The sequence below is a fragment of the Poecilia reticulata genome, linkage group LG8, assembly GCF_000633615.1.
Source record: "Poecilia reticulata strain Guanapo linkage group LG8, Guppy_female_1.0+MT, whole genome shotgun sequence".
NCBI lineage: Eukaryota > Metazoa > Chordata > Actinopteri > Cyprinodontiformes > Poeciliidae > Poecilia > Poecilia reticulata.
Window position 1 is genome coordinate 24,532,093 of NC_024338.1, and position 12,213 is coordinate 24,544,305.

At 43.7% G+C, this 12,213-nt stretch overlaps 1 protein-coding gene across 3 annotated transcripts in view; it reads right to left on the minus strand.

Moving 5' to 3' along the window:
• Positions 1-305: 305 nt before the first annotated feature.
• crebbpb (CREB binding protein b) overlaps positions 306-12,213 on the minus strand; it is a 41,642-nt gene continuing 29,734 nt past the window's right edge. For all 3 annotated transcript variants that reach the window (XM_008416709.2, XM_017306336.1, XM_008416708.2), the window contains exons 17-31: positions 9,749-9,867; positions 9,417-9,656; positions 8,341-8,429; positions 7,360-7,440; positions 7,210-7,266; positions 7,032-7,109; positions 6,290-6,357; positions 6,042-6,192; positions 5,806-5,952; positions 5,598-5,711; positions 5,353-5,518; positions 4,407-4,574; positions 4,064-4,225; positions 3,680-3,961; positions 306-3,548 (exon numbers count right to left, since the gene is read on the minus strand). In XM_008416709.2, the coding sequence (XP_008414931.1) occupies positions 1,263-3,548; positions 3,680-3,961; positions 4,064-4,225; positions 4,407-4,574; positions 5,353-5,518; positions 5,598-5,711; positions 5,806-5,952; positions 6,042-6,192; positions 6,290-6,357; positions 7,032-7,109; positions 7,210-7,266; positions 7,360-7,440; positions 8,341-8,429; positions 9,417-9,656; positions 9,749-9,867 (4,208 nt within the window). In that variant the 3' untranslated portion in view covers positions 306-1,262. The remainder of the gene's footprint in view (positions 3,549-3,679; positions 3,962-4,063; positions 4,226-4,406; positions 4,575-5,352; positions 5,519-5,597; positions 5,712-5,805; positions 5,953-6,041; positions 6,193-6,289; positions 6,358-7,031; positions 7,110-7,209; positions 7,267-7,359; positions 7,441-8,340; positions 8,430-9,416; positions 9,657-9,748; positions 9,868-12,213) is intronic.

Sequence of the window (12,213 nt, forward strand, 5' to 3'; positions counted from 1 at the left end):
CTGCAGAGAATCATCAGAGAACCCCAGGCTGCRGCGTCCCAGACGGATTTGAAAATRGCTGTAAGGATTCTGTGACCACTTGGACGTAGAAGGATCTTTGTATCCTCCAGGAAGTGCCAGAGTGTCGCTGAGAAGGATGATGTCTGGGTTTCCCACCTGGACCGGCTGCCCTACGACTCGATCTTGGTTAAGTGGAAGACAAACAATGAATGGGACCAGAAGAGCAATTTCTAAAAGCTCTAAACAATCAGTTTCTTCCTAAAATGYTTTTCCACACACTTTCAATGTTTTAATTAAGAGACAGATTCTGTGGCACACAGGTTTATTTAACAATAAGGTATATAAGTACGAAATGAGCCATTTGAACCAGTTTATACAGTGATTTCATTCTCATTTTCTGCATATTTACAGTACTGTCTAGCTGCTTGATTTACATTAGAGAATAGTTCCTCATCAATTCAAGTTTAATGCGAGAGAAAAATGCTGCACAAAACTCTCCGAACACAAATCAGCAGTCAAACAATTACATATTTCCCACCACAGGCAAAACAGCTTCAGTACTTAATGACAATTTCTTTAGAATAAAGAACAGACAAAAGCAAGGTTTGAAAATCTGCAAGACAATCGCTGGGATCGGGCCAGGTAAAAAACATTCTGGCACCTGTGAACATGAACAAGTTTCAATGCAAGCTTCTCTTTCACCAGCATGTTGTGTTTGTGTGTGCAATAGGTATCCTAGATCTATACAAATACGTTAATCTCCTTTAGACTCTGCAAACAGGAAAGAAATTAAGGCTTTCCTAAAGGCAGTMCTTTTGAAAAAAAATGGCATATTAGAATAAATTAGCCAGGAACAGGAAAAAACTGAGAAACTGGCGAAAAACTTCACAGACAACTTTACAGACTTCGCAACACAAATACAATATTTATCTGCAAAGGTACAAAATAAGGATAATTTTTTTGTTGTTTTAAGATTTTTTTTTWAAAAAGTCAATTGCAAATCATAAAAGAAAAATAAAATAAACCAGCAAAGACCAGGGCGAATTCTTACAATGCTGGTCTGAACCAAAAAATATATTCTTTGTCTTAGTTTTCTTTTCAACAGCAATTATTAAATCACTCTGTTTTCAGAAAAAAGGAGTTTGTGGTGTAAGGAAAGTTCACAGTCCGGAGGCCTCCAAAGACTTTTTCTAAAATCAGTAAATAGAAAAAGAAAATCTCAGCGAGAAACTGGAGCAGGCCTTTCTTTCTGTCTCAAAATGCTACAATCCTTCAACGAACCTCTCTAGCGTGTCTCCTGTCGTGTCGCCCACCATGTTCATGTCGTTGCTCAGCCCTCCTCGGTTTGGTGTGTTCAGCTGTGGGAGCATTGCGCTTTGCTCAGGCGTTCCCATGTGTCCCTGGTCCATAGAGCCCGACATGGGGCCGAGGCTTGGGTGAGGGGAGCTGGAGTGGAGAGCCCCGTGCTGCGGCGAAGGCTGGGGTTGTATCCGCGGGGAGGAACCGGAATGGGGGGCTTGTTGTGAAGGCGGCCGGGGCGACTGCACCGGAGCCGGGGAGCGGACCTGGTTTCCCAGGGTGTTGGCCATGGTCTGACCAGGTAGATGAGCTCCAGGCTGGCCTTGGCCCTGCAGCAGATGAGGCTGAGGACTCATTGGGTTGGCCTGCCCAGGAGAGCCCATCTGCTGCTTCATCATCTGATGCTGAAGCATGCGCTGCTTGAGGTGGTTCGGGATCCCTTCCATACCCATGCCGGGCTGCCCCATCTGCGACATGGGAGGAACCGACCCCATCGGACCGGAGCCCCCTTGCATAGCCATCTGCTGATGCGYGCGGAGCTGGGAGAAGCCTTGGGGCCCCTGCTGCTGGGGGGGAAACTGGCTGTGGCCCTGAGGCATGGCCCCCTGCTGCTGCATCTGCTGCATCCGGAGCAGCTGTCTGTGGTACTGAGGGCTTCCGTTTTGAGCCGTATTCATCATCTGGCCTTGAGGACCCATCGGGGCCATACCCTGGGGGCCCACCAGCTGAGGAGGCTGCTGCTGCGGAGCCATCCCGGTCCTCTGCATTTGGTTCATAGCTGCCATGGCCTGCATCCCAGGCTGGGAGCCCAGCAGGACCTGAGGGTTCTGCTGCTGGACCTGTTGCTGTTGCTGCTGCTGCTGTGGYGCCGCCTGGCTGGCCTGGTACTTGGCCGCTCTCTGTTTGATGAAAGCCGCCATGAGGTGGGGATTGGACTTAAGAATGGTCAGCACCTGCTGCTGTTGCTGTGGGGAGCTTGGAGACTTGAGGGTGTGCAGTAGTTCCTGCACGGCACTTGGCGTAATATTTCCAGGCATTACCCGTGGCATGTTTGGCTGCTGCGGTGTCATTCCCTGTTGGGGGGGCCCCTGAGGAGGCATGACCCCAGGCATTTGGGGACCCGACTGCTGTGGGATCATTGGCCTCTGCATGAGCGGGGACTGCTGAGACATGGGGGTTCCCTGAGCCTGCTGKGAGGCCATGGGGCCTTGTTGAGGAGGGACCAGTGGCTGATGGCCTTGGGCATTCTGCATTCCCACACCCCACTGACCCTGCGACACAGCCTGCATCACCTGGGGGCCCCGGGGACCCGGCATCATCTGCATTTGGTTCTGAATGGGGCTCATCATGCGTGACTGGTTCATGGGCATCCCGTTCATGGCGTAACCTGGCTGCTGCTGCTGCTGTTGCTGCTGCTGCTGCTTCGCCTTTGCCGCCATCTCGATCTGTTGCGCCACCTTCATTGCTGCCAGCAGCTGCTGCTGCTGCTGCTGCTGTTGTTGCTGCGGCTGCTGAGGAGGAGGAGCCTGCTGCTGATGCGGCATGTTAGGCATAGGGGACAGCTGCTGATGGAGCGGCGATGACTGTGGCCCAGGTTTACCTTGCGGCACAGGCGTGGAGGGCTGACTGCTGCGGCCGTTGCTGGGGAACCCTTGGCCCATGTTGCCGGGGTTTGGTGGTTGTTGCTGCTGAGGGTGGTTAGGCATGGGCTGCGGAGTCTGGGGCGTGTTAGGTTGCTGCACAGACGTGGGGGTTTCTGGAGCAGATGAGGTAGGTGGAGATGGCATCGGCATACCTCTTCCAGCCATGGTGGCCATTCTGCGGCGCATCATCTGGGCCTGCTGCAGCCTGTGCTGCAACTGCTGCTGACGAAGCTTCTGCTTGATGTTGAGGCAGAACGGAACTGGACACTTGTTCTCCTGACAGTGCTTGGCATGGTAACAGCATAAAGCAATCAGCTGCTTGCACACTGGGCATCCACCGTTGGTCTTGCGCTTGCAGCCCTTAGTGTGCTGAACCACCCGCTTCATCTTCTGGCAGGACGCTAGTGAGCAGTTGGCGTTCCTGCACTGGCAGGCGTGCACCAGAGACTGGATGCAGCGCTGGATGCTGAGGCGCCGACTCTCCTGAGGACTCTTTGAGGCCTCGCCGCCCTGACTGTTGCTGTCGTCGTCGATACCCAGGCCCCACTTCACCATCTGGTGCTCGTGGCCCTTAGTGTTGTAGCAGTTAATGCACAGGTCATAGTCCTGATGACAGATGAGGAAATGCATGTTAAACTGGAGATCTGAGCATTTATCCAGTCTCTAAGCTCTTAAATGTAATACCATTTGAACTTTTTCTCRCATTTACCCGCAGATTTCATGAATTAGGGTCTTACCTCACAAACAGTGCAGTGCCAGCGAGTCTCCACATGGTGCTTGCATTCATTGCATGTGTAGACAAAGCGGTCCTGGCCCTGGTTGTGCAGCTCCACCAGCATGCACATGGAGCTCCACTTGCATCTTCTGAGCGAGCTGAACTCCCAGTGCTTGTCCCTGGCCAAAGTCAGGAAGGCGTCACGGCCGTCCATGAGGTCGCAGGTCAGCAGAGGGTCGGGGTCCATGATAGGTGGGAGGGTGTTGATGACAGGCCCCGAATGGAAGTGAATTACAAAAAACACCTAGAAAGAAAAAAAGAGATATTGTAGCATTTAACAGCTGCTTGGCTGAATTATCTCTTGTAGGGTTCCCATTGAAGTTCAACTAAACTGCAGGTTTCCCACCTCCTTGTGTTTCTCCATGGTGGCGTAGAGTTTTTGAGACAGATCATTGGCTACGTTTGGCATGCCAGGCTTCTTCTTATTGGATCGGCTGACGCTGCTCTTGTTCTTGTTGGTTTTCTTATTATTCTTCTTTTTGGCATTCTTGCTGTCAGCCTGGACTCCCTTGTAGGGAAAACACAAACATTTTGGAAAACRGAGTCAAACCATGATTGTATAATTAGGCTGAGTGGGTCTACTTTCTCTGGAAGGTTTTATTAAGCCAACACTTTACTGTGATCAAATCTTTAGTGCTCAGCTGATGGTATAATACAAAGAGCCAAGTCAATCCAGCTATCTAACATACCTCTGTTGTCTCTGAGGAGGCCGTGTTCTCCTCCTTCTTTCTTTCCTCCTCCTCCTGCTCCAGCTCCTTGATGCTCTCCTCCAGCACATTAGGCCAAAAGTCGCCCTCAAAGTATGGCAGCTCRTTGGCACTGGTCAGCCTGTCTTCTGTTGCCTGCTTGAAAATGTCCTGAACAGAAACACAACAACTTCTTATCTCAGGCAACASAGAAGCAGAACCACCACATCAGAAAAATCACCATGTTCTTGATTRAAAACTTCCCATTATTGTCATATTTGTGGTTGAATTGCAATTTTTAAACTGAAATGAACTCTAAAGAAGGCATATAAGCTACAGGAACAAATGTCATAGGTAAACAAAATGGGTTGTAAAAGCATAAAATATTAAAAACATAAAAAAACAAACAAAAAAAAATTCCTGTTGAAAATAACCAAATTTATTATAGAGACTGGGAATATCCCTGTTTGCCACAAAGTATACAAGATTTAAAAAATAATAATTTTAATACCCATATTTTTCCATCATACCAATCTTTGGATACACCAAAAACAAGCTGGGTTTTTTTTCTCCAATTTGTAAATTTTGCTCGTTATCCGTTTTTTCACTTGAATTAGCTCCACTTAGGTGTGACATTAGTCCCAGAGATTTAACATAAAATGTTTAAAAGTTCCAATAAAATGCTCATGAAAACTATACTTTTGTTGAATGGGGCAATTTTAAYAATGATTTCCATTATATTGATTATTGATAAAGACTCGGGCCATTTTTTTCATGTTCATGTTTAGTCACAGTCATCAACTTTCCTCTTATTTCTAAAGACAAACTCCTCAAACTTGTTTCACAACAGAAATTTCCACACATCTTTCTAAAATACATCGTTTTATATTAAATGTCTCAAAGTGAATTATCTCCGTCTTAATAATCTTTTTTTTTTTTGTTTTCTAACCTTGTAATCATGTATGATCCTCTCTGCAAACGCCTTGTCAAGCATCTTCCTGTACCACTCCTGCAGCCTTTTGGGTTTAGGGATCTTCTGGTCCGGAGGGTGGCAGTGGAAAATATAATCATCTCCTTCACTTGGTGGGCAGGCCCAAATGTGACCCATTACGTACCTGCTCAGAAAATACACAATGAGCACTACATTCCTATACCACATAGGTGGAAGGTGAAAAACAGGGTGCTTGGACTTACCCAAGTTTCCTCACATACTCCAGGTAGCCTATCAAGATCTCGTGGTACACTGCAGTCCTCAGCACACGTGGCTTGAAGAAGTGAACGCTGTCGAGGTATGATATGTAAACCCGTCTGAAAGAAAAACAGGGCAAAGCATTAAAAGCCTAAATAAACTGACAAATTAATAAGATATCTGTTAAAGTTTTTGTTGAACTGCAGGCATTACCTTGTGTTTGGAAAAGGGCAATCTGAGCCATACTCCTGTACATGCATGCCAAAGAAACAAACGTCCACGCCGTCGATTTCCTCAAATGCAAAAAGTGCTTTGGTTCTGTAAGGGAAGCTCGCCACCATCTCACCKGAGTCTACAAACCTGTGGGCGCAACAAACAAAGAAAAACTCAATGCATACAAGATCAAAGTGCAATGTAACYTTATCCATCTTGGGTGTAAGCTGCCTCACCTAGACTTCATGCCAGGCTTAATATCCACAGTTTTATCAGAGCTGGCAACAACTCGCACAAACACTTCACCAGCTTCCGGGTGGTTCTGCCTTTTTAAGTACTTGTTTACTCTGTCTTCAATGTACGTCCCCAACCTTGTAGTCTGCAAYCCTAGTAAAACAAAACCATTTTAAAATTAATTCAGATCAAAGACATTTAGTTTAGTGGAAAATATTAACATTTTTCTTTTTCTCACAAGTAAACTCACTTTTTGCTGAGAACTTGTTCTCCTTCCTTGTTTTTCCAGATTTTCTCAGGCAATTGTCACACACRAAGCTGGAGACAAATTAAAGATTTGGTCAACCTACAAGGCTTTTGGAAAATACAGCACCTTGCAAAAGTCAATTGATTTTTGTCAGATCATGAGTAGAGCACAACAGTTGGTCGATGCTCTTCTTTTGTAACCAATAAAATGCTGTAAATTGAGGTGAACATTTATATGTGGTCAACTTCCTGTTTTTGCAGATTCTTCTCTGTAAATTATACAAAACTAAGTCAGATTAGACAGAGTGTCTGTGAACAGCCATTTTCAAATCCTTCCACAGACTGTCCAATAGATTTTGGTCTGGACTTTGATTAGACCAGTATCAAACATTAATCYACTTTGATCTAAACTATTCCAATGCAGCTCAGGCTATATGTTTAGGGCCACTGCCCTGCTGATGAACTTCATACACAATTTTCTACCAATATKTAACATAACTGACCAGTAGTCATCTCCATGGTAACGCCACAGCACGATACTGGCAACACCATGTTTTGCTGGGGAGGTTATTAGAGGAACTACAGATGTCAGAGTAAAAGGGTGAATAAATGTCTAAAGAACTCTACTCTGTTTGTCTATCACATAAAATCGTCAATAAGATCGCAGTTGGGGTATCAATACTTTTATGTTCCTATAAGAGCATATTTTGTTAGTTTTAGTCATGGTGTTGAAGAACAAGACTCACCCAGAGGGCCAAATGACATCGTAGTGCAGCACACAGATCTGATGCATTTTTCTTCCACAGTCTTTACATTCAACAAACCTACAAAACAGACAAACGTATTTCATTTGCACCAAAAGCTACAGCGAAACATTTCACTCAAATACTGTTTAACTTCTTATACTGGCCACAGTGCACTCACGGTTCAGAGTCCAACGTATCATTTTTCTTCTTTTCAAACTGATCTTTAGATATTTTCCTACATGGAAGAGAAACAAAGAATTACGTTGACGTTGGCTCAYACAAGACAAAAAGAYGATCCCCGGCAGGTTTTCAGGCTTGGGCCACTCACGTCTGCGGTTGTGCCGGGTCGTCGCCCAAGTTCACACTGTTACCCTGGATCTCATTGAAGCACTTCTCACAATAGTGATACCTGTCGGCAATAAGGCCATATTTGGGTGAACTGCAGCCAGCACACACAGTAGCAGCACASGTGRGAGAGCGCAGAGCGAATGGAGCACATGGCAACAAGGACGAACCGAGCATGGGCGGATAGACGGACAGATAAACGGATGGACGGACACACACAGGCAGAGGTATAAGTTAGTCACAACTGAACTTGTCATGATTCAGCGTCTCATGCAAACTGGAAAAACGATGAGGAAGGCAATATACTAAAAACTGTATGTTAAGAAAACGTTATCAAAAAATGAGAAATTATTTCAAACAGCATGCTGGTTGAATGGACACTTTCACTGTAATGGTTTATGACATGACAATAGGCACCAGGGATGGTGAGAGTGGATGTCAGGTTGGTCAGAAGAGGCAATGATGCAATAACAAATACACAAGCTTTTATTCCGAGCTAACACAGACACTTTTCATCTATAAATGCAACCTTCAGTCTGCATGTAAAGAGGTGCATAACTGGCTAAAGGGGAGATTACATTTTGACAAAATGACATTGAAAGCCAATAGGTTAAACAATGGTTCATGTAAATCTCTGGAAAATACTTGACATTAAGATGGGAAACATCAAAGCATTTGCAAGAGTAGGAAACTGTATTGTGTTGCACTAAGGTGCAGTAGCGCTTTCAGAACAGAAGGGGGGGCTTTGGTGCCAGATTCTTGAGAAAGTAAACCTTTGAACTGAGCACAGACTGATAAAGAAAGATGTCAGTCCATCGTGTGTGCAACCCTCCTCCATTATTACCATCTCATTACCTGAGCGTTAGGGTTTTTTGGGGGGTGTAAAGTGAAAAGAGGCTTTCTAAACCTTTACAAGGATTCAAGTATAGCGCCCCCCCCAACCAGTGTAATACCACCCTCCTACCTGTTCTGGTAGCTGTAGTAGGTGCTGTCTCTGGAGATGGTACACAACTGTTTGCCGTAGCAACAAAGCGTCTGAGGCGAAAACTCGTACTGTTGATAAAAATAAGAAAATATTATCGTCCAGACTCCTCTGAAAGATTTCACCTGCGGTCATGGATATATGACCGCAGGTGATAGTAATGACACTAGARCTGTGTCAAATGGACAAAATAAAGCACAATATTCTCCCCAGCATTGAACAATTTTGAATATTTATCGTGATATAGTTTCAAATGAACAATCCGGTATCTAATTTAGTATGTCTTTCATTAAAAGCAAAGAAATGTTTTAAATAAAACATTATTATTTGCTCAGGTCCCTCTTGAAAATGAGATCTGGATCTCAACGGGGTTTACCTGGTTAAATAAAGGAAATACAAAAATAAAATAAACTAAACTGCATAATTTCTTTAAGCATTGGGGGGGCGTTGTGAATTGCAGGTCCACTTCCCCAACTAGAAAAATATTGACCAACAAAATCTGCTTGCAGTTCTGTTTAAAAGTGCAAATATGTCTCAGTGCAAGCTTAAAATGATAAAAATCAAGTTGACARCTTGAAATCTGGTGTCCGTCTTGTATAAATGCTTTCAAATACTGATATCTCCATGCACTGCCTGAAAGGCCAYGTGTATTTATTGAATTTTAAAGCATACATTTGTATATTTTCATTTCCATTGCTCTATAAAATGTTGAAATTGCTCAGCACCAACTTCCATGCTCTTAAACTTATTCCAACTACAACCACAGACATATTTACTGGCTCGGATTCTGAATCAGGTTTCATTGTGGATTTCGACTAAGCCATTCTTAAAGCTAAATATGGTTTAATCTAAACCACTGCAACCTAATTTTTCCTTCCACCTTGCATTGTTTTTTTTTGTCAATTTATCACAAAAAATCTGTAATGAAACAGATTAAATGTTCTATTGATATTTTCAATGAGTTACGGGGATATTAATCCTTTTTCAAAGCGCCACAAGCGTGAAGTGAAGGTGCTGTTAATAAAAAAATAAAGCACAGCGTTGTGTTACAGTCTCACCTTCCTGCCACAGCAGTAGCCCAGACCCTGCATGACGGGATCAATCTCGGCTTCGAACACCTCGGCCAGCTTGGTGCAGTACTTATAGACGCGTGACGTTTTGCGATTGTACAGCCATGCATTGTTGAACATGAGCCAGATGTCGTCCACGTACTGCCACGGCTCCTGGTACTGACCCGTGTCCAGCTTGCGTTTGATGGTGGATAAGTCGATGGGGTTCTTCACTATGTCGAAGTAGTCCTGCAGGAAGACGGGGGAGACAAAGATCCCAGTTCTATCAGTGTCTGCGTTTCGGAATAAATAAGTCTGCTCAGGAAATCGTTGACACTTACAGGAATGCCAAGCACCATGGGGTCTACAGGTTGCCTGAAGGGTAGAGACTCGGGGTCTTGTCTGTAGAGGGCCTCAAGAGTGGGCATCAGTGCTTGTCTCAGCTCCTCTGGCTTGAAAACTGGACAGAAAACAATTCTTCAGTGGAACTAATTAACAGCTTTCTTAAGTCGGCCTAAACATTTATGTACACCAGTGTTTCGCAGTGGAAACAAGCAACAATCAGGATTTATTGATGCTTAATTAGGCTTTTAGGCAAATTTAGGTTGGGTCAAACCTTTAGTAGTTGCAGTAATACTGCTTAAATGTTCACAAATTCCAAACTGTGTTTAATGATTTCGGTTTAATGTACTACTATTTAGTCCAGGTTTAATCAGTTGGAGTATTTTAGATTCTTTAAGTAATTAAATTCTTACCTAAATTCCTTAAAAGCTAATAAACTGTAAAGCTTTGTCCTCAAATTCTTCACACTCCGTTTAATGCAGATCCTAACTTGTTAGCAGTAAAATGTCATTACCGTCGCTCCCATTAATTATGAGGGTTTGAGATGGACGTGCATTGGAGAGCAACAATGGACCTTACCACAGGGTCTGCGTTTCATTGGCCAATGCCCATTTTACGTCATAGTGCAGCTATCAAGTGTCTTACCGTCTCACAAACTCATGCTAATATACATTGTGGACTACCAGACCGACAGAAAGTTTTTGSGTCAGGACTCGAAAAAAATTGGTTCTCCATCAGTGGGGTATCTGTACAGGCGATGTCAGGGGTGTTTGTGGAACTAAAATTCACAGATTTCCAAAATCTGAAACGGAAAGCCTTGCTTGGATCAAAGCTTGTGCACGACCGCATTTGCAGCTCAACAGTCGTAGGATCAATAAGAACAAAGTGTCTGCTGGCGTAAGTATTATTGCTTTGATTTCTTTGTGTTTAGTGAATGAAAAAAATAAAGTCAATAATAAACACATCCATTATGAAAACCTTTTAGCCAAGTACAGCATAATGGCAGTACAGATACAACTTCCACATCCTGAAGCCTGTCTGTTACAGCCTTACGTTAGTTGAACAGATCAATATGCAATGTGTACCGTATCTGACATACATTAAAGATTTTATTTCACCTGAAAAGGCTTTTGAAACTGTAATCGTGTTCGCCACGCTAGCTTTTACTAAACTGTAATCGTGTTAGCCATGCTAGCTTTTACTAAACTGTAATCGTGTTAGCCACGCTAACTTTTACTAAACTGTAATCGTGTTAGCCACGCTAGCGCCTAGGCACATTCGAATCCTCAAAGCCATGAATGCCCAACTTACCCAGCCTTGCAAGAACAGTAGCCATCAGTGATCTTGTCCACGGCTATATTTATGCTGACGGTGTGAGGATCTGCTATTTTCCTCATGACCGGTAGCATTTAGCTGTGACGTGCACAATGTCGGAGGCATCGAGTGGCTCAAACATTTTGATGTCGTCCAAAAAAGATGACATGTACTTGTTGGTTCCCTTGTCCATTGTCGTGGCTGATATTTTGTGAAAATCCGGCAGAAATGTTACACTAATCGACTCAGAAATACTCTGCAGAGAACGAAAAATGCTATGTTTAGACATTGGAGCTAAGCTGTTAATGTGAGACATGAAGTCACGTGGGACTTTCGAGGRACGTTTCTGGGCGGAGCTTGGTAAGGTCCATTGGAAAAAGTGCTCAGCTTTATGTTGTTATGTTGTCTATTTGCTATCAGAAAACAGAAATATTGCCTTGGCGCGTTGCTGTTGTATAAGGAGACTGATATTTCTAAAGACTAGATTTTTCGCGTCAATATAATAGATTACGTTGAACCGCTGCAGTCCTAATATGATTCATCACTTTTATCTGAACTCAAACGTATTTTGTACATTTTAAAAACAGTTTAACCAGCGGGGAATTGTATCAGAACTGGGATTTCCTGAAAAATCTGAAATCTGGCTTTTTAATCACTCAGCGAACTCGTCATTCCTGCACYGATGAAAACAATCCTCAAGAGAGGTTGTAGTGACTGAAGGAAGGGCACTGACAGTCAGTCATGTTCAGTATCAGTGAGAAGTTTGAAAACGGAGAACAGAAAATGTCAGCGGTTTGTTCCATATGCAACAAAGCCAGAAATTCAGCAGACAAAGGAATACTTGAGCATTTGACACAAAAGTTGCCGTTTTATACTTTCAGGCTTCCACCTCTACTGATGAACAAGTTGGAAATCCCAGAGTTAAGGTCAGGATCTACACTCTGGGGAATAAACACAAAGGCTGCGACTTTAATAATGTTACCTGTGCTAATCGCTAATATAAGTTGCTAAAGCTAGTTTAAAATATATATCCTATTTATATATATATGTATATAGGAGCTCTGTTTGACATTTTTAATCCAGAATCCAAAATGTCAACTTTGTCATCATTCTGACCTTTTTATTATTATTACAATCCTGATTTACACTA